The 25,770-nt window shown below is 42.4% G+C and overlaps 1 protein-coding gene across 3 annotated transcripts in view; it reads left to right on the top strand.

The window, feature by feature from the left end:
• Positions 1 to 25,770, top strand: part of KDM1B (lysine demethylase 1B) — a 59,639-nt gene that overhangs the window by 16,282 nt on the left and 17,587 nt on the right. For all 3 annotated transcript variants that reach the window (XM_072729053.1, XM_072729054.1, XM_072729055.1), the window contains 7 exons: positions 12,804 to 12,842; positions 16,830 to 17,034; positions 18,377 to 18,561; positions 21,154 to 21,330; positions 21,730 to 21,804; positions 24,277 to 24,414; positions 25,312 to 25,483. In XM_072729053.1, the coding sequence (XP_072585154.1) occupies positions 12,804 to 12,842; positions 16,830 to 17,034; positions 18,377 to 18,561; positions 21,154 to 21,330; positions 21,730 to 21,804; positions 24,277 to 24,414; positions 25,312 to 25,483 (991 nt within the window). The remainder of the gene's footprint in view (positions 1 to 12,803; positions 12,843 to 16,829; positions 17,035 to 18,376; positions 18,562 to 21,153; positions 21,331 to 21,729; positions 21,805 to 24,276; positions 24,415 to 25,311; positions 25,484 to 25,770) is intronic.

Below are 25,770 nucleotides of genomic sequence, written 5' to 3'. Positions count from 1 at the left end.
TTTGGTAGAGTCTTTTGATTTTTTTGTATATAGTATGTCATCTATCCATAGTGAATGTTTTACTTCTTTCTTAACTATTTGGATGCCTTTTACTTCTTTTTGTTGTTTTGATTGCTGTGGACTTCTGATTCTATGTTGAATAAAAAGTGCTGAGTGGACATCCCTGTCTTTTCTTGAACTTAGGGGAAATGATCCATTTTTCCCCAGCGAAGGTGATGTTAGCTGTGGGTTTTTCATATAAGGAAGGCCTTTATTATGTTGTGGTATGTTCCCTCTAAATCTGCTTTGTTGAGGGTTTTATCATGAATGGATGTCGTACTTTGTTAAATGGTTTTTCATCTATTGAAATGATAATATAGTTCTTATCCTTTCTCTTACTGATGTGATGCATCTCATTGATTGATTTGCGAATATTGAAGGACTGTTGCAACCCAGGAATAAATCCCACTTAATCATGGTGAATGATTTTTTTAATGTATTGTTGGATTTGGTTTGCTAATATTTTGTTGAGGATTTTTGCATCTGTGCTTATCAGAGATATTGGCTGATAGTTCTCTTTGTTGTGATGTCTTTATCTGATTTTGGTATCAGGGTAATAATGCTGGCCTCATAGAATAAATCTAGAAGTTTTCCTTCCTTTTCTTATTTTTGGAAGAGTTTGAGAAGAAAAGGTATTGACTCTAATGTTTGGTAGAATTTACCTGTGAAGCCATCTTGTTCTGGACTTCTGTTTATTAGGAGTTATTATTATTATTATTGATTCAGTTTCTTTGCTGGTTATTGGTCTGTTCAAATTTTGTGTTTCTTCCTTGTTTCTGTTTTGATAGGTCATATATTTATCCATTTCTTCCAGGTTGTCCAGTTTGTTGGCATATTGTTTTTTATATTATACACTTGCAATTGTTTATATTTCTGTGGTGTTGGTTTTTATTTCTCCTCTCTCATTTGTGATTGTATTTGAGTCCTTTCTCTTTTTTTCTTGATGAGTCTGGCTAAACATCTGTCAATTTTACTGTTTGTTTTTTTTTCCCCCAAAGAACCAGCTCCTGGTCTCACTGATCTGTTCTATTGGTTTTTTTAGTTTTTGTATCATTTATTTCTGCTCTAATCTTTATTTTTGCCTTCCTTCTGCTGACTTCAAGTTTCATTTGTTATTTTTCTAGCTCCTTTAGGTGTAAGGTTAGGCTATTTGAGATTTTTCTTCCTGAAGTGGGGCTCTATTGCTAGATACTACCCTCTTAGGACTCCTTTTGCTGTGTCCCAGAGGTTTAAATCATCATATTTTCATATTCATGTACTTTTGAAATTTCTTGTTGTATTTCCTGGTTGACCCATTCATTGTTTAATAGCATGTTACGTAACCTCCATGTATTTATGCTCTTTCTAGACGTTTTCTTGTGGTTGACTTCTAGTTTCATAGCATTATGGTCAAAAAAGATGTGTGGTATGACTTTGATCTTTTTAAATTTGTTGAGGCTTGTTTTGTGGTCTAATATGTGATCTATTCTGGAGAACATTCCATGTGCACGTGAAAAGAGTGTGTATCTTGCTGCATTAGGATGAAATGTTCTAAATATATCTCTTAAGGGTTGAGACACTGTTGTCATACTGTTCCAGTGTAACATTCAAAGCCATTGTTCCCTTGTTGACTTTCTGTTTAGATAATCTGTTTGTTGATATAAGTCAGATTACAGTCCCCTACTATTTTTGTATTATCGTCTATTCTTTTATGTTTGTTATTAACTTTTTTATGTATTTGGGTGCTCCTGTGTTAGGTGCATAAATATTTTTAAAAAGATTTTATTATTTATTTAAAAGAGTGAGAGAGAGAGAGCAAGCAGGGGAGGGGCAAAAGGAAAGGGAGAGGCAGAAAATCTCAAGCAGGCTCTGAGCTGAGCAAGGAGTCCAACATGGGGCTCAACCCCATGACCCTGAGACCATGACCTGAGCCAAAACCAATAGTCGGACACTTGGGCAGCCCCGGTGGCTCAGTGGTTTAGCACTGCCTTCAGCCCGGGGTGTAATCCTGGAGATCTGGGATCGAGTCCCATGTCGGGCTTCCTGCATGGAGCCTGCTTCTCCCTCTGCCTGTATCTCTGCCCCTCCCTCCCTCCCTCCCTCCCTCTCTCTCTCTCTCTCTCTCTCTCTCTCTCTGTGTTTCTCATAAATAAATCTTAAGTGTCCAACTATCTTTTTTTTTTTTTTTTAACAGACTGAGCCACCCTGACACCGCAGGTGCATAAACATTTACAGTTGTTACATTTTCTTGTTTGATTGTCCCCTTTATTATATTGTCCTTCTTGTCTCTTATTATAGGCTTTCTTTTAAAGTGTTTTTCTGATAGAAATATTGCTACTCCAGTTTCTTTTGCCATCCATTTGCAGAATAAATGTTTCTCCATCCCCCTCTTAAATCTACAGGTGTTTTTAGGTCTAAAATAAGTCTTTTGTAGGTGGCATATACATGGTCTTGTTTTTTAATCCATTCTGTCACCCTTTGTCTTTTGATTGACACATTTAGTTCATTTACATTGTGTCATTATTGATAGATATGTATTTATTGCCATTTAATTACTTGTTTTTTTGTTAGTTTCTGAAGATTTCCTCTGACCCTTTCTTGTCTTTTTCATGGTTTTTTGGTTTTCTTTAGAGATATATTTGGATTTCTTTCTCTTCATGCTGTGCATATTTGTTAGTGGTTTTTGATTTGTGGTTACTATTAGGTTTGTATATAACCTCTTCCTCATACAGCAGTCTGTATTAAGCTGATGATCATTTAGGTTTGAACCCATTCTTTTCTCCTGTCTTCCCTACGTTTTAGGTATAGGGTGTCATATTTTACATCCTTTTATTTCATGTGTTCATTGATTTTTTTACAGAAATACTCATTTTTGCTGTGTGTGTGTTTCCTACCCCCATACAGTGATTTTTTGGTCTTTCTTTTCCACTCAAAGAGTCCCTTTTAATATTACCTACAAGGCTAGTTTAGTGGTCACAAACTCCTGTAGGTTTTGTTTGGGAAACTCTTTGTCTCTTCTATTCTGAATGATAGCCTTGCTGGAAAGAGTATTCTTGGCTGCAGGTGTTTCCCATTCAGCACTTTGAATGTATCATGCCACTCCCCTGGCTTGGAAAGTTTCTGCTGAAAACTCCACAGACAGCTTTATGGGGTTTCCTTTCCATATAACTGTTTTTGTTTATATTACGGCCTTTAATATTTTTCCTTATCACTATATTTGTCATCTAATTACAATATGTCTTGGTGTAGATCTGCTTTTGTTGATTTTATTGGAGGTTCTCTTTGCTTCCTAGATCTAGATATCTCTTTCCCAGATTAGGGAAGTTCAGCTATTCTTTTTTTGATCAGATTTTATTTATTTATTATTTATTTGATAGAGAGCATGCGAGCATGCTGGGGCTCGTGAGAAGGACAAGCTGACTCCACAGTGAGCGCAGAGTCCCATGTGGGGCTCAACCCCATGACTCTGAGACCATGACCTGAGCTGAAACTAAGAGTAGGAATCTTTTTTTTTTTTTTTAAGAGTAGGATTCTTAATCATCTGAGCCACCCAGGTGCTCCTCAGCTATTATTTCTTCAAGTAAATTCTCTTCTCTCTCTTCTTCTTCTGAGACTCCTATAATCATTACTATAATCATTACTACATTTGATGGAGTTGCTGAGTTGTCTAAGTCTATTCTTGTTTTGCATTATTCTTTTCTCTTTTTTTCACCTTGATTACTTTTCATTACTCTGTCTTCTACATCACTGATTCTTTCCTCTGCGTCTTGCATCCTGTTCATTCCATCAAATGTGTTTCTCATTTCACTCTGTGTTATTCCTTTTCTCTGTGTCAAAGGTCTCAGTGTTGTTCTTTACTCTTTTCTCAAACTCGGTGAGTATCCTTATGATCATTGCTTTAAATTTTCTGTCAGGCAGGTTACTTATATCTGTGTCCCTTAGAACTCTGGCTGTTGCATGGTCCTTTAATTTGGGGCAGTTTCCTCTGTCTTCTCATCTTGTCTAAGTCTCTGTGCCTGTTTTTCTGTTAGGAAAACCAGCTACATTTGTTCTTGACGGTAATGGCCTTTTGAAGAAGAGGTCCTATAGTGCCCTGCCATGCAGTATTTCCTGTTCCCCAGGGTCTGGTACTTCTGGGAGTATCTCCAGTGTGTGCTGGGAGTGTTCTGCAGTTGTGTCATGGCCACCTCCTCCTTCAGGCCAGCCCTCTTTGCCTGGTGGGAGCAATGTTTGGTTCCTGGCCTGATGTGGTGCATTTTAACTAGATGTGTTTTGGTCTGCGTGTGAAATGGGAGCTGTTATCCCTGCCATCAGAGCTGAGGTCTTGCAAAACTCCAGTGTGGGGAGATGTGGTGTGGGAAGGGGTTTGCGCTGGCCTGTGGGAGTAATGGGCCTGCCATGCTGGGATTGAGGCACACGTGACTGGGAAGGTTGGTTCCCCTGGAACACAGGGCTGGTGTGAGGCTTGATGTAGGTGAGTTGCATAGCAAGTGTTGGCATTGGCCTGGCTCCTGCAAGTGGGTCTGTGTTAATGCTGAGGATGAGCAAGAGAAATGGCTCCTGCCATTTCCTTTGTTCCCAGGGGGATGTCTCCAGGATCTCTACTTCTCTGGGACTTCGTCTGAGATGAGGAATAAACCTTCCCACTTTGTATCCCACATGCTCTTTGGGTCACTGTTTTTTCTTTTTTTGTGGGGGGGGGGGGTCACTGTTTTTTCCATGCTGCATGTCCAAGGGCTGTTTGCCCCCCTGCTCTCTAACAGCAGCCCTGATACCCTCTGGGTTGTATCCCAGCCCACCCCACTGACCTTTAGAACTCCAGGCTTTAAGTCCTGCTGGGTTGCAAGAACTTGGCCCTCCTTTGTGCTCTCCTGTGTGCTCATTTGACTCTTGCTCTTCTCCTTGACCATGGCTCCCCCTCTGCTGCAGTGGTCAGGATCCATTTCTCTTCCAGGCCACATCTCTGCACTTCTACCTTCTTCAGTGTGGCTTTTTTTTATGGAGTTTGTTCTGCCAGTCTTCAGATCAGTTTCTGGAGTACTTAGGATTATTTGATAGTTACCTAGTTTTATTCATGGGATGAGGCAAGCCTAGGGACCTCCTACTCTGCTGCCATCTTCCCCTCTGAAAATAAAGTTTTATTGGAATACAGCCATGCTCATTCATTTTGTATTATCTATGGCTGCTTTCCCACTACAATGGTAAGGAGTTGTGATGTAGACTATATGTTGCATGGAATTTAAAATATTTACCATCTGGCCCTTTACAGAAAATGTTTCCCAACCTCTCTTTTGATCCATGAACATGGTATGTCTCCATCTTTTCAGGGTCTTTAATTTCTCTCCAGAGTGGTTTTTTTTTTTTTTTTTTTTTTTTTTTTAGTTTGCACTGAGGTGTCTTTCGTTAAATTTATTAAGATATTTTGCTTTATCTAAGTAGAATTTATTTTTAACTTTATTTTTAAGTCGTTTGTTATAATTGTATAGAAATACAATTTACTTGTATGTATTGACTTTATATCGAGAGACTTTCTTGAAGACACTTACTAGATTTCAAAGATCTTCTTGTATATTCCTTTGGGTTTTCTACAGTCATAGCCCCTGTGAATTAAGACTCTTGCTTTTGGGATCCCTGGGTGGCTCAGCGGTTTAGCACCTGCCTCTGGCCCAGGGCATGATCTTGGAGTCCCGGGATCAAGTCCCACATCAGGCTCCCTGCATGGAGCCTGCTTCTCCCTCTGCCTGTGTTTCTGCCCCTCTCTCTCTGTGTGTCTCTCATAAATAAATAAAATTTCTTAAAAAAAAAAAAAGACTCTTGCTTTTTAAAAAAACTTATCTTTGGCTCTTCTTTTTCCCTTATTACGTTAGTCAGGACTATCAGTACGGACTTGAGTAGAAGTTGGAGAACAGATCTTTTCTTGTTCTTGACTTAGGAAGAAAGTGTTCGGTATTTTATTATTATATACAGTGCTGACTGTAGCTTTTCACAGATATCTTTTATCAGACTGAGGAAGTCCCTCTCCCAAGTTTGCAGAGAACTTTTTATTATGAATGGATGTTGGATTTTGTAAAAAACTTTCTCTTCATCTTGTATGATGATCATGTGGGTTTTTCTCATTTAATCTATTAATGTGGTGAATTGCACGGATTCTAGCGTGTTGGAGCAACTTTATGCTCCTGGGTGGGGGAAAATCCTACTTGTTCTTAATATATTGTCCTTTACTGCTCATATTTTGTTGTAGAATTCTGCACCTGTGTTCATGATGAATACTAGTCATTTCCTCTTGTAATATCCTTGTCAGGTTCTGATATCCAGGTTATGCTGGCTTCATAAGACATTGATAAATATATCCTCCTCCTCTATTTTGTTAGAGTCTGTGTGAGATTGATACTTGTTTTTTACTGTTTGGTATAATTCAGTAGTGAATACATTGGACTAGTTTTCTTTGTGAGAAGTTTTGAAATGATTCAGATTTGGTGTATTTAACAGATATATGGCTATTCACATGGTTTATTCTACCAATTTTAAGTAACTGTGTCTTGTGGGTTTCTAAAGTTTTTTTTTTTAAGATTTTATTTATTTTTTATTTATTTATTCAGAGAGAGAGCGAGAGAGAGAGAGAGAGAGAGAGAGGCAGAGACACAGGCAGAAGGAGAAGCAGGCTCCACGCAGGGATCCCCAGTCCCCGGGATCATGCCCTGGACTGAAGGTGGCGCTAAACCGCTGAGCCACCCAGGCTGCCCTTTTCAAGTTTTTTTAATTAATTTTTTTTTTTTTAAAGAAAGAGAACATGTGCATGCAGGCGGTGGGGGCAGGGGCAGAGAAAGGGAGAGCGAGAATCCTAAGCAAGCTCCATGCCCAGCATGGAGCTCAATGCAGGGCTAGATCTTACTACCTGAACCAAAATCAAGGATGCTTAACTGTCTTAAGTCACCCAAGGTACCCCTAATTATTTATTTATTTATTTATTTTTTTAATTTTTAAGTAATCTTTACAGTGCAGGGCTCAAACTCAACAACTGAAGATCAAGAGTTATATGCTCTACCCACTGGCCAGACAGGTGCCCCTAGACAGTTGTGGGTTTTTTTTTTTTTTTTTTTAATATTTTATTTATTTGTGAGAGATGGAGAGAGAGGCAGAGACATAGGCAGAGGGAGAAGCAGGCTCCATGCAAGGATCCCGATGTGGGACTTGATCCCGGAACCCCGGGATCACACCCTGAGACAGATGCTCAACCGCTGAGCCACCCAGGCATCCCCAACAGTTGTGTTTTTGAAGAAATTTGTTTATTTCATCTACATTGTCAAATTTGTTAGAGTTGTTAGTGCTGTTCCCATTTCTTCTTTTAGGATCTGTGGTGGAATCCCTGTTTTATTTTTGATGTTGGCAGTTTGGGAGTGAAGGGTGGTATGTATAGATCTAAGCCTAGGACCAGGGTCTTGCAATGAGCAAGTCTCGTTCTGAAACCTTCCAGGTTAGCCCTAATTGGTGCTCAGGCTGAACCTTCGGAGCAGAAGCCCTCTCTGCAGGATAGAGAAAAACAAGGGAGAGAGCTGATGTTGGGGGACTGGGTAACTCATTTTCTAGACTCAGTGGGTACAGCGATGGGAATTGGGGTTTGAGTAGTGAAGGCACACGAGCATGTCCTGCAAGCTGTTCAGTATTGTGTTGCACTGAATGTAACAACTAGCACCTGTGGTCCAGATTTCTCAAGTGGATTTCTCTTTCTTTTTCTTTCTTTCTTTTCTTTCTTTTCTTTCTTTTCCTTCTTTTCCTTCCTTTCCTTCCTTTCCTTTCTTTTCTTTCTTCTTTTCTTGATTTTATTTATCTGACAAAGAGAGCCCCAGAGAGCACATGTTGTGGGGAGGGGAACAGCAGAAGGAGCAGGAGAAGCAGATTCCCCACTGAACAGGGAACCAGATGCAGGCTGGATTCCAGGACCCTGGGATCATGACCTGATCCAAAGGCAGATGCTCAACCAACTGAGCCACGCAGGCGCCCTGAATTTCATTATAATATTGAAGGAGAGCTCAGCCGGGGAGCAGTCAAAAATAGCAGGCTGTTTTAATAGATACTAGCCTTGGGGCATTTTAACCCCACCTGTTTTTCTGAAGATTTCAAATAATTGTTTTGAAGATTAGACAAATATCTTGGATGACTTGCATAATAATGTTTATGTGGCTAAACAGTAGGTGTGTTTTACATACAAAGTTTATATGAAAATCATTTTGTCCTGGCCATGGTTTAACTGGGTTTGGAGTTATCCATCATCCCTCTTCTCTTTTACGTGAGATAACAGAAAGTACAATTTTGACTTCGTTTCTACTAATTCTTCAGATCATTTGTGTCCCTTTTCTCCTTTATGTGATTTTTCTTCCCGTGGTCACTGTCTCTTTCATGTTCTTCAACTTAAGCTGCTTTTGAAAAGCCTAAGGTTTTCTTTAAAGTGAGCTTGTTTTTAGAAAAATGACATATGGGGAGCCCTGGTGGCTCAGCGGTTTAGCCCGGTCTTCAGCCTGGGGTGTAATCCTGGAGACCTGGGATCTAGTCCTGGGTCGGGCTCCCTGTGTGGAGCCTGCTTCTCCCTCTGCCTGTGTCTCTGCCCCCCCCCACCTCTCTCTGTGTGTGTGTGTCTCTCATGAACAAATAAATAAAATCTTAAAAAAAAAAAAAAGAAAAATGACATGCTCATCATTGAAACATTGAAGCGATATAGAAAAGAACAAAGATAGCAAAAAAGTAAACCAAAGAAACACCAAATCCATGTGGTCAACATCATGAAATAACCATTGTCTGATGAGGTTCATTCAAGAATATTCCCACATGTGTTCAGGGAGAAGGCCTGGCTGACAAATCACTTCAGAGTGAGGAATAGTACACCTGTGTTGGTTTGATGTTACATGGTTGCATCTAACACAGTAAAACTTAAAATAAGAAAAAGAAGCCAAAGTGAAATAAGAAAGTGCTAAACATGGAATAATGATTTTTTCCATCACAAGGAATAATAGTTTCTAAAATCTCTCTGATGGGCACTTGGGTGGCTCGGTGGTTAAGTGTCTGCCTTCAGCTCAGGTCGTGATCCCGGGGTCCTGGGATCGAGTCTCAGGTCAGGCTCCCTGCAGGGAGTTGCTTCTCCCTCTGCCTACATCTCTGCCTCTCTCTGTCTCATGAGTAAATAAATAAAATCTTAAAAAAAATTTTTTAAAAATCTCCCTGAACGGTTAAGAAGACATGTGATGAGAATATTAGGAGGTTGGAATTGCCCTAACTTCTTTCTTAAATTGCCTGTTTTGATCTTAAATACCAGTTGACACCCAGCCACGAAAGAGGAAAAAATAAATTACATCACACTTCAGGCTGCCTTGCCTTCTCCTCACTCCCAGTTCTTATTAGTGTTTTGAACATGTATTTTCCATCACCCTAATCCCCCTCCCATTTACTCTTGCTTCTGTGTTTATGTGGCATTACTGTTCCCCACAATTTCTGTATCATGGTTTCTTCTGTCCCTGTTTCTTTATCGTGATTCATCACATGTTGGATGTATTGTAACAGCAAGTCTTTCTTCCCAGTAAGGGCTCAGAGGTGTCAGATTCCTTACGTTTTTGAGACCTTAACGGTCTTTCTCTCCTCCTGCCTGCCCCCATCTTGAAGCTGAAGGGTTTACGGTCTTTTGGAATTCCAGCTTCTGTCTATGGCACCTCTTCTCCCCTCTAGGGATCCTCCTTTGAGACCCACTGCTCCAGTCTCAATCGATTGCCATCCATACCCTGAACTTGTGAAATATTTATCTAAGTGGTGTCTGTTGACCCAGAGTCACTTTGGTCTTCAGCTTAGTATTCTGTCGAGGACAAAGCCTGGAAAGCTTTATTTGTAAAACAACATTAAACAGAATGGTAGGTGGCTCAGCGGTTTAGCACCACCCTCAGCCCAGGGCCTGATCCTGGAGACCCGGGATCAAGTCCCACGTCAGGCTCCCTGCATGGAGCCTACTTCTCCCTCTGCCTGTGTCTCTGCCTTTCTCTCTCTCTCTCTTCCTCTGTGTGTCTCTCATGAATAAATAAATAAAAAATCTTACCAAAAAAAAACCAAAACCCCAAAACAGAATGGTAATAAGGCTGCACATGATCTTTGGGGGTTTGCTTTTGTCAGTTTATGTTTTTTTTTTTTAATTCTTTTTAAGAGACTGAGAAAGAGAGGGGCAGGGATGCGGCAGACAGCGAGAGAAGGAGTCTCAAGCAGGCTCCACGTCCAGCTTGGAGCCCAACATGGGATGGGGCTTGATTCCACACCCCTGAGATCACCTCCTGAGCCAAAATCAGGAGTTGGATGCTTAATCAACTGAGCCACCCAGGTGCCCCTGTCGGTTTAAAATATAAAGATGCTTCCATGTCAGTATATAAAGATCTCTTTGTCCTCAGAGACCACATAATACATAGTCCACTGGACTGATATATCCTGATGAATTTAGCCTGACTAAAAGGTATTTAGGTGACTTTTAAATGTTTACTGGCATTGATAATGCTATAGTGAAGAGCTTTGTATCTATGCCATTTTCAGTATACTTGTAGGATCAAGTCTAGGGAATGAAATTTCTTTGTTAAAATAGATAATGGTCATTTTCTTTTCTTTTCTTTTTTTCTCTTTCTCTCCTTCCTTCCTTCCTTCCTTCCTTCCTTCCTTCCTTCCTTCCTTCCTTCATGCCCAGTGTGAGGCTTGAACTCTCAACCTGAGATTAAGAGTCGCATTCTTGGGGATCCCTGGGTGGCTCAGCGGTTTAGCGCCTGCCTTTGGCCCAGGGCAGGATCCTGGAGTCCCGGGATCGAGTCCCGCATCGGGCTCCCAGCATGGAGCCTGCTTCTCCCTCCTCCTGTGTCTCTGCCTCTCTCTCTCTCTCTCTCTCTGTCTATCATAAATAAATAAAATAAATAAATCTTTAAATAAAAAGAAAAGAGTCGCATTCTTGGGGCACCTAGGTAGCTCAGTGGTTGGGCCTTTGGCTCAGGTTGTGATCCTGGGGTCCTGAAATCGAGTCCCCCATTGAGTTCCCTGATGGAGTCTGCTTCTCCCTCTGCCTCCTATGTCTCTGCCTCTCTCTGTGTGTTTGTCTCTCATAAATAAATAAAATCTTCAAAAAAAAAAAAAAAGAGTCGCATGCTCTACTGACTGATCCAGCTGGGTGCCCCTATATGGTCATTTTAATATGAACTAATACATAGACACAAAAGAGGATTTACAATGCTATGTCAGGAATAAGGAATGAAATCCAGCACTCAGTTACCTGGCATCCAGTTTTCAGAAGCAGAGCATCACCAGCTCCTGTAACTCCCTGGGTGCCCGTCAGTACTTAGCCTTCTCTTCCTCCCCTGCAAGTCTTCTGAATTTTGCATTTATTATTCCTCTGCTTTTTGTTACAGAGCTAATGCATATTTATGACACCAAACAACATGTAAAGTTTTCTGTATTTCTGTATTGGTGATAAATTACGTTCTGTTGTTTCTGTTCCTCTGCAGCTTGCTCTTTGTACTCAACAGTGAGGTTTTTCAAACACCTAACTGTTGATGCTTAAGCTCTAGTTCATTAATTTTCCCTGCTGTGCAGTATTGCCTTGCATAAATCTACCTACCACAGTGTGTCTGTTCTGTTCGTGGACGTGAGGGTGGTTTCTCGTTTCAGGCTGTTAGATACATGTGAGCTTTCTTGCATGCCTCTCCTAGTGCATGTGCAAGAGTTTCTCTGGAATATATTCTGGGGGCCAGATTTGCCAGGCCATATGGGATGTCAGTCTTCAGTTTATTTAGGTAACTTTTTTATATTGAAGTATAACATACAAACAGAAAATGCACAAATCAAAATGCATAGCTCAGTGAAGTTTCTGAGAGTCTGTCTTTAGCCAGCTCCCAGGAAAGAAATTGAACTCTTCCCAGCCACACAGGAGCCACCCTGGACCCCGTTTCACTCAAAAGCCTCCATCCCTTGCTCCCCTACTCAGATCTTGGTTTACTGAACTTTTGGTAAATGGAATCACACAGTATGTGTTCTTCTGGGGCTAGCTTCTTTGTCACCATTATGTTGGTGAGGTGTGTCTATGTCATAGTGTGTAGTTTATGGTTGGTTCTTTCTCATTACTGTGTCGTGGGCCATTGTTTGAACATAACACTAGTCTACTCTTGGTGGACTTTTTTTTTTTAAGATTTTATTTATTTATTCATGAGAGATAGAGAGGCAGAGACACAGGCTGAGGGAGAAGCAGGCTCCTCGCAGGGAACCTGATGCGGGATTCAATCCCAGAACTCTGGGATCACACCCTCTGCCCAAAGGCAGACATTCAGCCACTGAGCCACTCAGATGTCCCCTCTTGGTGGACTTCTGAGCTGTGTATAGCTTTTTTCTATGACAAATAGTGCTCCTTTGAACTTTTTTTTTTTTTTAAGATTTATTTTGGAGAGAGCGTGAGTGGAGGGAGAGGGAGAGAGAAAATTTCAAGCAGACTCCCTGCACAGTATGTATGTCTTCAGCTGTGCAAGATAGTGCCAAATTATCATGCATTTAAATCTTGTGTATTTTGTCAAATTCGTTCCAAAATCATTCTGTTCCTTTAGCTTTCCACCCAGGACATTTTTATGAGAGTAGCTGTCTCCTCCACACCCTTACTCCTGCAGTATTTTACCTCACTTTTTGCTTTTGCCACATAGGTGAAAAGGGGTATCTTACTAAAAGCAAATTGACACACCTGCATTTTATAAGTAAATCTAGTTACCAAATTAACACTTGGTTTTCTTTTGCAGCCCGAGACCTCAGATCATTGTTCCCTTCCAGAGGATCTAGTGAGTATTTTTGCATGTCCTAGGCTATGGTTCATGGTGCTGTGGATGATAAATTACTATATGTCAGTGGCAATAACAGTTTTATGAGTTTCTCTGTATTTGGTTGCTGATCAAAGGCTCTTAATCTAACATGACGCCTATATGATGAAAATACTAGCAGTAGTGGTATCATGGGTGATCCTCCCCTGCCTTAAGGAGAAAGAAGTCAAGTTCTATTGCCCCATGTCAAAAGGAATTAAAAAAGAAGAAATGGACAGCTTGCTTTACTACAAGGATCAGCCTTGTTATCCTTGTTTCTCCTGGGTGGCTTTGTGACTTTATCTGCATTTGAATCCTTCCAAGGAAAGAATAAGAGGCTGGTAATTTGATGGTCTTGGCCCAGATTCAGCTGCAAGGGTGCTCTTGTGTATTCTGAGCTCAGGGTAGCTGCTCCATCCAGTCCTGTCCCTGCTCAAGTGGGGGAGGGGAAGCAGCAAGTCCAAGAGGCCGAGCCTCCTCACATTTCATTTATCGTATGGAACTTTGCTACCTGAGCTAGTAGATTCCATGACCCAGATGGCAGCTCCCATGGCTGTTTTAGAAAATGAGGGGATCCCTGGGTGGCTCAGCGGTATAGCGCCCGCCTTCAGTCACACCCTGGAGCCCCAGGATCGAGTCCTTTGTCGGGCTCCCTACATGGAGCCTGCTTCTCCCTCTGCCGGTATCTCTGCCTCTCTCTCTGAGTCTCTCATGAATAAATAAATAAAATCTTAAAAAAAAAAAGAAAGAAAATGATGCTTTACATTTCTGAGTTTCTAAAATTCTGAGATTCTGGATTATTTTGCATTTTAGTAATACAGGGGTGTTAATTTGCAGTTTGTCCACACATCTGAAACTGTGGGTCTTTGATGTTTAGGCAGAGGGTGAATTGACACCTATTAAATCTACTTGAAATCTGTTCTGTCACATGAAACGATGTGTTAGATACACTTTTTTTTTTTAAAGTAGGCTCCACACCCAGTGCAGACCCCAATGGAGACTAGAACTCACAGCCCTAAGGTCAAGACCTGAGCCGAAATAAGAGTCAGACGCTTAACTGACTGAGCCACCCAGGCACCCTCCACCACACACACACATATTTTCAATAATCAATTATACCCTCAAGCATTCCCATGGGAAAGAGTGGCCCAAATAATTTCCAGATTTAGGGTAGACAGAATGAGATCATAGATACAAAGGAAAACATAACTGTAAATACATTTGGAAAACCTTATGAATCTGTCCCCTGACATTCAGACCATTTTGCATACAGAACAATGCAAATCAGCTCCAGGACAGAGGCCATATTCTTGGAATATAAGAGCTTTAAAAAGTGTAGAAGCGTTCCTGGATTTCATCTGCCAGTGATTTATTTTTGTGGACAGTTAAGAAAGGGTCTAGAGTAGGTTTATAGCCATATCACCTACTTTACCCTTATTTTATTTCTATAGGTTCTTGGGTCACTTTAATTTTTTTGTTTTAAATGTTTTATTTTTAAAAATTTTTAAAGATTTCTCTATTTTGAGAGAGCATAGGGAGTAGGGGAGGGGCAGAGGGAGACGCAGACTCCCCGCTGAGCAAGGAGCCAGATGCGGGGCTGGATCCCAGGACCCTGCCTTCACAACCTGAGCTGAAGGCAGACACTCAACCCACTGAGCTACCCAGGTGCCCCTAGGGTCGCTTTTAAAGCAGGGTCCAAATTTTGAGTGCCTGTATGAGTTTCCTAGGGCCGCTATAAGAAATTATTATAAACTGGGTGGCTTAAAGCAACAGAAGTGTGCTGTGTCACAGTTTCAGAGGCTGAGTCTGAAGTGAAGGTATTCCCAGGGCCACTCTCTCCCTGAAGGTCTGGGGAGCGTGTCCCGCCGCCTGCAGCTTCTGGTGGTGCCAGCAGTTCTGGGCATTCCTCTGCTTGTCCACAGATCACTGCAGGCTCACCCTTGTCGTCGCGGGGCTCTCTCCCTGTGTGTCTCCCTGGCTCTGTGGCTCTGCTTCTCCTCTTCTAAAGACACTAGTCATGCTGAGTGTAGGCCTCACTCTGCTCTAAGTGTGGTATTTGTTGTGGGGACCTCATTTCCCGATAAGGTCACGTGCTGGGGTTCTGGGTGGATATGGATTTTGGGGAAGCATTGTCAAACCCCGTGTAGTGGCTCTTTCATTAAATATGCTAATCGACTGACAATATCCAGTACGATTTCTTCCGGGGTATGTGTACTTAAGTGAGAATGGGGTTCTTGATGGTGTACCGACGAAATGACAGCCGAGTAACCCGGGAACGGTGCGTGTGCTGGGAGGACGTGCTGGTTTATCAGTTGCTGCTGGAGCTGCTCATACGCCAGTGCAGAGACTGGTTGGAGGAGCCTCAAACAGGCTTCTGGGGAAAGGAGGACTGGGAACAGGTAGCAGAATGGCAGGACCCCTCCTGGGTCCTGACTCAATTCACCCACAGCTGCAAGACCCCAGAAGCAGAAGAGCGTGGGTTCGCGTTCATTAGGGCACCTTCATTCTGACCTCTGCAGGGTCCGTTTGGAGTGTTGGGATCTGAACACTCCATTTACTCTCTCCTTGGGGCTACCCTAGGAAGGGATCCACAGAGGCAGCCGTGGTGTGTCTGAGAAGTTGCTGAAGCTTCTCTTGTTCTCCGGCACAGCCCAGGCTGGCCGAGGTTAGCCTTGAGAATAGAGAACAAACCGAAATGCCTTCAGGGCCTGGGCAGGTAGATGAATGCGTGAAGCAGCTGGTAGTAATTTATAGCAGTGTTGGGGCTTGTAATCAACCAAAAAATGCTCGCCCCAGACTTGGACCCTGTGAAAGCTGAGGAGGAAGCAGAACACATCTGCAAACCGGATTCCCCCCTCTGGACCTCAAGGTCACAGACCCCTGCTTGATGGCAGGTGGCATCTGCTTAAAGCCTGCAGAACTGCCACCACAGGGTCCCAGAGCTCAGGGTTATCCTAGATCAGATTCTTAGAATTCTTGGACCACACATTCAAGATCATGTTTAGAAAAGGCCGTCGAACATAGGCTTTGGCGGCGGTGTTGCTTTAGAAGCCAAGTAAATTTTATTCTTATTGCAATAGTTAGTCATCATGGGGATGCTTTGATCCAATGAGTCCATATGTTAAATCAACTCTGGAATGTGATCACATATCTTAAGAACAAAAATAGCTTTTTTTGTTCATTTCTACATTTAGCATCTTATTTCAACTGTTGTAGTGTACTTCTTCCTCTGAAAGTGTTCAGTAGCTTCTAGCAGAAAAGAGTAATGCTTGACTACTTCTCAGGAGAACTATTTTTTTCTGCCCAGTTTCATCTAAAGTTATCTTTAGATTCTAAGTAAAGGGGGTGGGGTTGGGGGGCATGGATAATAAATGATTACTGAAGAGAAAGAAGTTTCCTATGTCAAGCCAAAAGCCGGACTTGCAATGTAGTGGATTGTACTGGTTGTGACGTTACCTGTAATGCCACTGTAATGCTGTTCCAGATGCACCCTTAAGATTTTCCTGGTGTTCTGGAGGATTCCTGGGTGGCTCAGTGGTTTAGCGACACCTTAGGCCCAGGGTGTGATCCTGGAGACCCAGGATCGAGTCCCACGTTGGGCTCCCTGCGTGGAGCCTGCTTCTCCCTCTGCCTGTGTCTCTGCCTCTCTCTCTCTTTCTCCCCCCACCCCGTGTCTCTCATGAATAAATAAAATCAAAAAATTTTCCTGGTGTTGGTGGGGGCTTGGTGTTTGAGGGGGCATGGGAGGAGGCTATTGCTGTCTATCTGCAAGAACTCTGCTATGAAATGTTCTCTCCGGCTGTTTTGGTTTCTAAATCTGAGTGTGCAGAACTCTGGTGTGGGATTGTTGAGTGTGAAAAGGCCGAGGGGAGGGCTCTGGGTGAACGATCTATCCTTGGCTGAACCTGCATGTGCATTTCTTATGTCTGCCTTTGTCAAGCCTCTTCATCTTGCTGTGCCTTGTTTCAGAGAGTGTCGGAAGTTTCCAACCACTGGTGGTACTCCATGCTCATCCTCCCTCCTTTGCTGAAAGACAGCGTGGCAGCGCCCCTGCTCTCTGCCTACTACCCTGACTGCGTTGGCATGAGCCCCTCCTGTGCCAGCACGCACCGCGTGGCCGGCAACACCAGCCCCGGGAAGCTGGAGCACTCCAAGGCGGTCCCCTCTGTGCTGGGTGAGAGCCTGTTAAGAGTTTTTTTAGGGGCACCTGGGTGGCTCAGTGGTTGAGCATCTGCCTTCGGCTCAGGTCGTGGTCCCGTGTCCTGGGATCGAGTCCCACATCAGGCTCCCTGTGAGGAGCCTCCTTCTCCCTCTGCCTGTGTCTCTGCCTCTGTGTCTGTGTCCCTCGTGAATGAATAAAACCTTAAAAAAAAAATCCAAGGTTTTAAAAAAATATTTATTTTTTAAAAAGATTTTATCAGAGAACATGTGCATAAGTTGGAGGGGGGAGAGGCAGAGGAAGAAGGGGAAGCAGACTCCCTTCCTGCTGAGCGGAGAGCCCAGTGTGGGGCTCGATCCCAGGGATCATGACCCGAGCTGAAGGCAGACACTTAACCGATGGAGCTGCCAATGTACCACCCTATTTTAAGATTTTTAACTAGTAACACTGGGCCCTCTAAAACTGTGGATGTGGTCTGAATCAAAGCCAAAGTGGTAAATCCCAGGGTTAGTGAAGGTACAGTGAAAATTTGGCCATGAATCAAAAACCTTAAAATAGACACCCCTTTATTCTAGTAATTTATCATAAATAGTCAAAGTAAATTACCAAAAGTTAGTCTAAAGAATTTTACGGCATTATTTATAAGAGTGAAATTATTAGGTGAAACTTAAATGGCCCGGAATAGAGGAGTGGTTAAATAATAGGAAAATATTCTTTGTCTATTGAAGTCACATTTAGTGACACAGGACAGTGTTCTCAAAAATGCAGGTTAGGAAACAGCATGTTTTTCTTGCTTTTAAAAATTGGGTGCTTGATATATTAACAGTCTCTGCGCATAGAAGCAGAACTAAGTATAGACTGTACCCTTAAATGTCACCTCATGGCTCAAGGATGATCAGGGGTTAGTGACTGTTACGTGCCTCTGTGAACTGACTCATATTTAATCAGAAAATTCCAATAAAGGTTACTTTTAAAATCTAGTTCTGTGGGGAGTTGGCGGTCACAGAGTTTCAGTCTGATGAGATAATAGAAGGTCTAGAGATGTGTTGCACAACAGCGTGAATCCACTTCACCCGGCTGAACAGGACACTTCAACACGGTCGAGGTGGTCGATTTTATGACAGGCGCGTAACCCCAATTAAAACCTTAAAAAAATTTTTTCCCATACTATAGAAATTAAATTCATGAAGGAAGAAGAAGTATGTATTTCATGTGTATGTTGTCTGACTGGCCAGAGGGAGCGGGGATGTTTCTGTGGGACAGGCCATAGGCCTCGCCAAGGCGTATGCTGGCTCAGTCACGACCCTGGGCTTGGCGGGTGCAGCTACAGGATTTGTGCGTCTGTGTCTACTGTCAGTTCCAGGCATGAACCGGTACTTCCAGCCCTTCTACCAGCCCAACGAGTGTGGCAAAGCCCTGTGCGTGAGGCCGGACGTGATGGAGCTGGACGAGCTCTATGAGTTCCCCGAGTATTCCCGAGACCCCACCATGTACCTGGCCTTGAGGAACCTCATCCTCGCACTGTGGTACACCAACTGCAAAGTGAGTGGAGGCAAAGTTAGCTAAGGCCCACGGATGGAAGGCCGCTCTGGAAAGAGGGGGGCTGCCGTCACTTTGGGGAAGCCTTTAGATGAGGGGTTCTCTACCCTTGCACTGTTGACATTGGGTAGATCTCCTTTGTGGGGAGGCTGTCCTGTGCCCTGTGGGATGTTCAGCAGCAGCCCTGGCCTCCACCCACTAGCTGCCAGTATCACCCCCAGTTGTGACAACCAGAGATGTCTCCATCCTAGCCTAATGGGCGCAGAGCCTCCCCATCCTGGGAACGAACCACTGCCTCAGATTATCTGCCATCCGAATTTTTGAGTCTCTAGTGAGTGACTGTAAGGTGCAGATTTGGTTTCAGAGAGTTCCAGTATGAATCAAGAGAGGAAAAAAAAAAACATTCAAAATTGGATTAGAATCTCTTGAGGGCAGGGATTCTGAACTCATTACCCTCCAACAGCTGAGGCTGAGTATATGTTAGAGGCCTCATGCAGCCCCCACCTGGAAAGGGGTGAGGCCAAATGCAGGGGAATATAAGCTTTTAATTTCTTTTCTTTTTTTTTTTTAAACAAAGGTTTTCCTGACCCTAGTTTTTTTTTTTTTTGTGATTTATTATTTTTTTCTGTAATTATTTGAGTGACTGCTGAATGCAGGACATTTGGCAAGACGGCCAAAGTAATCGTGATTAAAGAAAGATATCCCATTACACTTTGGTATTTCACTGGATCAGAACCTAGCGTGAGATGGCCTGATTAGGTGTATGGCTGTTAATACAATTTGTAGGAAGTATATAAGTGGCTTGGACACAGAATTGTTCATTTCCTTCCTAGTGGGCTTGAGGTAGGTGCTCAATAAACATTTGCTGAACTGAATAAAACCGTGGTCAGAATTTCCTGGAAATAAGTTGTAAAGGTACACTTTTTAGAAACAGCCCTGGATTCATTTTTCTTCACATTTCTTTTTGTTCGATTTGGAAGATTGACTTATATACTGGTAAAGAATGTTATAGAAAAAAAAATTCCTCAGCCTTGTCAGTCTGGATCTACTTTAGTAAAATATTGTGTGTTATTTATGTTTAATATTCTAGTGGAAAAACACACATGTTATTTGCTGTGAAAAAAATCAAAAGATTTTGAAATTACTTTAAATTTCATGACCACAAACTAGTTTTTTTACCTTCGGCACCAACCCAAGGCAGTGTTATCTCTTGAATATAGTTGATCCTTAAACAATGTGGCAGTTAGTGGCGTTGACACCCCCCCCTTCCCAAACCTAGCCAAAAATCTACATACAACCCGGAAAACACACAGAACTGCACTGTACTCATCGAAAATCTCCACCTGTGTGTGGACCCACACAGTTCAAACCTGTGTTGTTCATGGGTCTCCTGTATGGTCCTCTTCCTGTGCTTGGTCAGGTTCCATTGGAGCTGGGCGTTGGTGGCAATTGGAGGACAAGCCAGAGGTTGGGACATCCCCTTGCCTCCAGGACTCTTGAGTCTGTTCTAACTTCATGACAGTGGGTCAAGACTATGCTAATCTTGTCTCTTTGAAATGTTCCAGGGCCTTGCCAACTCTGGGGTGAGCAGGGAAAGGCAGTGTCATTTTTTTTTTAAACGAGTTCCTAAATCTGCCTCCCCACATCCTATTGGAGATGAGAATCCACCTTTTCCTGCTGCCAGTATGAGTGGGAGCGTGGGCTTCTGCGGTGGCCCTTCCTGTGTGGTTTATCGAGTCAGGAATATATTTGCGATGTGGTCAGCCCACGCTGCCTCTAGCTGTCATTCTTAGGGAGGAGAAGTTTAGGTGATAAAATACAAACTGCCATATTTTCCTTTTGCCCCTTCTTTTTCTTTGCCAGGCAAAAACCCCTCTTTGATCTTACTGTGTCTTAGTGATAGAGGATGGACTTGAATACTGAATACCCTGAGAGGGCTTTTGTTTTGTTTTTGTTTGTTTGCTTGTTTTTGCTTTTCTATCGTGGTAAAATACAGTGTAAAGTTTACCATTTTTACCATTGTAAAACATACAGTTCAGTGGCATGAAGTAAATAGACAATGTTATATAATCATTCCCATATCTCATTCTAGAACTCTTCGTTGCACTAAGAGGAAACCCTACAGCCATTCAGCAGTGGCTCCCCATTCCTCCCTTCCCCCAGCCTCTGGCAGCCATTAGTCTACTTCCTGTCTTTATAGATTTGCTGGTTGCAGGTTGTTCATACAAATGGAATCCTACAGGGTGTGATCTTTTGTAAGGAGCTTCTTCACACAGCATAATGTTTTCAGGATTCCTGAAACATGGATCAGTACCTCATTTCTTTTTATGGCCAAGTAATAGGCCATGTATGGATATATACCCCATTTGGTTTATCCATTCATCCGTTGATGAACACTTGGACAGTCCCTGCCTTTTGGCAGTTTGAGTAGTGCTGCTATGAATTTCGCATGAGCCTGTGTTTTCAGGTTTTTTTTGGTGTTATACGCAGGAGTGGAATTGCCGAGTTACAGAGTAATTCTATTTAACTTTTCGAGGAGCCAAGATGCACGTGTATTTGTTTGTTTTAACAGTTTGGTTTTGTCTCCAAACATAGGAAGCTCTTACCCCTCAGAAATGTATCCCTCACATCATTGTCCGGGGTCTCGTACGCATCCGGTGCGTTCAGGAGGTGGAGAGGATACTTTATTTTATGACGAGGAAAGGTCTCATCAACACGGGAGTTCTCAGCGTCGGCACTGACCAGTATCTTCTTCCTAAAGATTACCACAACGTAGGTGCCTGTTGCTCTAGCGGTAACGCCACTGCCATCACGATAAATGCTAGTGTGCGGATAATAATGCTAGTGAATGCTGGTTAATAATACTCCTCTAACAGTCACATTATCACCACACAAGTTATAAAGCAAGACTTTTGTAGAATATGTGCTTCCCTGGGGAAGAGAATATCAGAAACTGATTGCCTAGACTGTGGAGAGGAAGAGGGGATGACTTAGTACAATCGTACTCTTTAGGAAATTAACTTTCTATGAACATCACAGAAATGTAGATGAACTAACTTGGCTTGGTAGTTAGTATCTTCTTAGAACAACTAAAACAATATATTGCTTTCATTTCTCTAATTGGATCTTTTTTTTCAAAAAAATTTTTTTTTTTTTTTTTTTTTTTTAAAGAAATCAGTCATCATTATCGGGGCTGGTCCAGCAGGATTAGCAGCTGCTAGGCAACTGCATAACTTTGGAATTAAGGTAAGATTTGGGAGACATGAAGTTGATAACAGATGGTTAACCGTGCTTTTGGTCCACATTTTCTAAGATTTAGAAACCAGTTTCTGATTTTAGTGGAGAATGTGAAATACACTGTATCTTTATGTCTTTAGAATCTTTCTAACCAATCCTAGAAAAGATAAAAAGTTTGAAATTGGTCTCATAAAAGAAAAGTAGGGGGAATAGCAGTTCCCAGTAGCTTTAGACAGGGTTTTAGACTCCTGATGAGTAAATCAGAAGAGATTCTGTGCAGATCCTAAAGCAGAAATTCTTCACAGAGTGTTATGACACAATAGAGGGGACATTGGGAAAATGTCCTTGTTTTTGTAATAGTTTGAGACTATAAACAGCAACTTGGAAATTCACCGTTTCATATATAAAAGTTTTTGAAACATACAGTCAAAATCTTTAATGTAAATCAAAGGGCTACTTTTTTTTTTTTTTTTGAGTAAGCTCTGTGCCTAGTGTGAGCTTGAACCCACGACCCCAACCTCAACAGTTGCATGGTCTACTGACTGAGCCAGCCAGGTGCCTCTCAAAGGCATACTTTGAGTCTTACTCTGGAAGCCAGTCTTTGCTTTTGGAAGCAAGACTGAGTTAGTTAATCCACGGTTCCGACAGAATTCCATGACTTTTAAGTAAGGCTGTGCATACTTGAAGTAGCCTGCTTCTCCACGATAGGATGGCTTTTAGCTAGCATGTGGCCTTATCCCAGGTGTTCAAAATTACCCAAAATAGAGACTTGCAAAAAAGAAAAATTGTACATTTCAGAATCTGATTTCCATTAGATTCATTCAAATTAACCATCCTCTCGATTTCTGTGACTTCCTAGGTCTGACACATGTCTCCTTTTTAAAGATTTATTTTTTCAAGGACTTTGGTTTTCAGTTAAACCAAATGTGAAATCGGTTTGGTAGAACTGAATTAGCCTTTTTATTTTTCTCTGTCTGGCTGAAAGAAATGACAACTTCTTTTTTTCACAATGTCGTCTCTGCTGGAGGAATTCCAGAGATGAAAAAAGTTTCAGTAGCTATGTCTAAGAGAAGTTTCCCTCACTTGAATGGAAGTCATAAGTCTTGGGCTACATCAAATTGCTAACAAAACAGAAGAACCCAAGGTGGATTTCTAGGAAGTGTGTTTGCATTCCAAAGTATTTTTCTGAATGGTATTAAGCTAGGACGTGGTTTTGTTTTTTGGGTATTTTTTTTAAAGGTTTTATTTATTTGACAGAGTGAGAGAAAGCACAAGGAGGGAGAAGCAGGCGCCCTGCTAAGCAGGGAGCTGATATGGGGCTTGATCCCAGGACCCTGAGATCATGACCTGAACCGGAGGCAGACACTTAACTGAGCCTCCCAGGAGGCCCACTAGGACGAGTTTTAATTGGGCATCTATTTATTCATGCATTAGATATTAGGGCCAAGATCTCTTGTTTGTTATTGTTTGGAAAACTCAAGGATGATGTTATGGGAGACGTTATTAATATCCAAAGTCTAGGGGGCTGTCTTTAATATCCTGCCTTTCTCTTAAAAGTAGAAATGGCTGGGTCTGTGTTATTCCGAATGAAGTCAGAGAAAGAGGGTGTAGAAGGTTTGAATCTCTGGTGGTAGCCTTCCTTGTCAGAGAAAATGAGGAATGAGAATACTCAGAGGATCCTTCCTGTCCTCCGCTTTCTCTCGCCAGGTGGTGAGAGAGACCCCAGAGACCACCCATCCTTTCCTCAGTGAGGAAAAAGTGTCCCCTGAGGGACCAAGATGGTTAACTTGGGGAAGCTCCTTAAGCAGGTTGAAGGGGTGCTGTTTGGATCCAGAAATGAAATGACTGGCCCTGTGCTGAGTTGGATTCACCTTTTCCCTGGGCACTGCAACCCAGGAAAATGTCACGCTCCTAGTCCCAGGGCTGTCCGCTGCCAGCAGCTCCTTATGCCATCCGAAATTTGGGGATGTGGGGCCAGCCTGCTTAGGCCAAGGCCACGAGGTCATACTTGGATAGTATGATTGATAAAATAGGATTTTATTTTTGGCAGTAGTCCTATCTTAGGGAAGTTAAGGCCTATTTGCAATGCTAAAGGCATTTTGCTGCATACAGAGATGCTTTATAGGATAAAATCACCTCATTAATCTGGTTTCTTATAGTGCTTTTCAATTTGTGGAATAGTATTAAGTGAAAGCTTTCAGAGTCCACTCAGTGTGCTGGTTCATCAGATCTTACCATTATGGGATTGGAGAGGAGACAGTTTGAGGGATTTCTCCAGCAGACCACTCACTGACTCCTTGCTGAAAGCCGGATGGTTTAACATCTACTTTGGCTTCTGTTCCCCCTGCGTTTTTTCTCAAGTGATAGAATAATTAACCAACTATGGAACTTAGTTAACTGCATGCCATTCTGCATTTATAGTACTGCATTTCATATGGTTATTCTATCCTATTTAGCTTCCCTGATTACCTGTCTTTTTAGGTAACTGTCCTGGAAGCCAAAGACAGAATTGGAGGCCGAGTATGGGATGATAAATCCTTTAAAGGCGTCACAGTGGGAAGAGGAGCCCAGATTGTCAATGGCTGTATCAACAACCCAGTAGCCCTAATGTGTGAACAAGTGGGTTTCTTTAAGATTTGTGTTGTAGATAATCAGAAGAAAACATTGTCTCAGTTTGCTTGTGTGTAGTATGAATAATGCTTTTAGATGATACAAAACAACACCCAAATGATTTCTAGCCGCCTCATCCCCTCTGAAAAGTCAAAAATACTGTTCTTCCTTTCTGAGAAGGTGGAACTTAGAGTACATAAAAGATTTGTTTCCTAAGATCTTTAATTATATTTGTGTGTTATTTGCAGGCCACTTGATTAGCTCATCATTTTAGGGTTGCCAGATGGAGCAAATAAATAGCTGGGCAGGATGCCCAGCTAACTTTGACTTTTGGACAAACAACAAGTAGTTTTTTTTGGATAAGTATGTCCCAAATATTACATGGGATGTTTTGGGTGCAATATTTGGAACATGCTTATAGTATTAAAAAAACAAACACCAAAAGCCAAACTACTCATTGCTTATCTGAGTCAATCTTAACTGGGCATATCCTGTCTTTTTTCAAGCAACCCTCCATATTTATTGACGGTAAATTCAGCATCACCTTCCATGAGTGTTTGTGTGGTTGTGTGTTCATTTACGTGACAGTCCACAACGGGGCGGGAACGTCAGAGCAAGGAGAGGCAGTGCACAGCCGTAGCATCCGACACATTAATAAATACTGCCCGAGAAGCTGGAGAGTGCATGGCATGGGCGCTGTTGCTGTCACCTCACCTTCTCCTAAAATAAGGTCTCATGCTCCTTTCTCACTGCCTTCCTCTGCTGCCAGTGCCCAGGGAGTGTATTTAGCTTTATCTTCGAGAGATACTAGACCATTTTCTCCATGAGAGCTCTAATTTCAGCTTAGAACCTGTAAGTATTTTTTCCCGGGAAAATTTTCACCTTCTTATTCTTATTATTTTGAAGCTTGGCATCAGCATGCATAAATTTGGAGAGAGATGTGACTTAATTCAGGAAGGTGGAAGAATAACTGACCCCACCATTGACAAGCGCATGGACTTTCATTTTAATGCTCTCTTGGATGTTGTCTCTGAGTGGAGAAAGGATAAGACTCAGCTCCAAGATGTTCCTTTAGGAGGTATGGGACAATGGCCTTCTGAATGTTCCTTCGGAGTCTTCTTGTCACCCCAGCCGGGTGAGCAGCAGCAGCAGCAGCAGCCACCTGTGCGGCTGGAAGTCTGCAATAAGAGGCGCCTGCGAGGGGCCACCCGGCTGGCTCAGACGGTAGAGAGTGACACACTCTCGGGGTCATGAGGTCAGGCCCCACGATGGGTGTAGAGCTTATGGTAAAAATCTAACACACACATGAAGGAAGAGTCCTGGGAGCGTTGCTTTTGGGCTGATTTGTACTCTCCACTGTTGTGC

The sequence above is a fragment of the Vulpes vulpes genome, chromosome 12, assembly GCF_048418805.1.
Source record: "Vulpes vulpes isolate BD-2025 chromosome 12, VulVul3, whole genome shotgun sequence".
Lineage (NCBI taxonomy): Eukaryota > Metazoa > Chordata > Mammalia > Carnivora > Canidae > Vulpes > Vulpes vulpes.
Note: the sequence above shows the minus strand (reverse complement) of the source record. Positions and strands in the feature narration are given on the sequence as shown.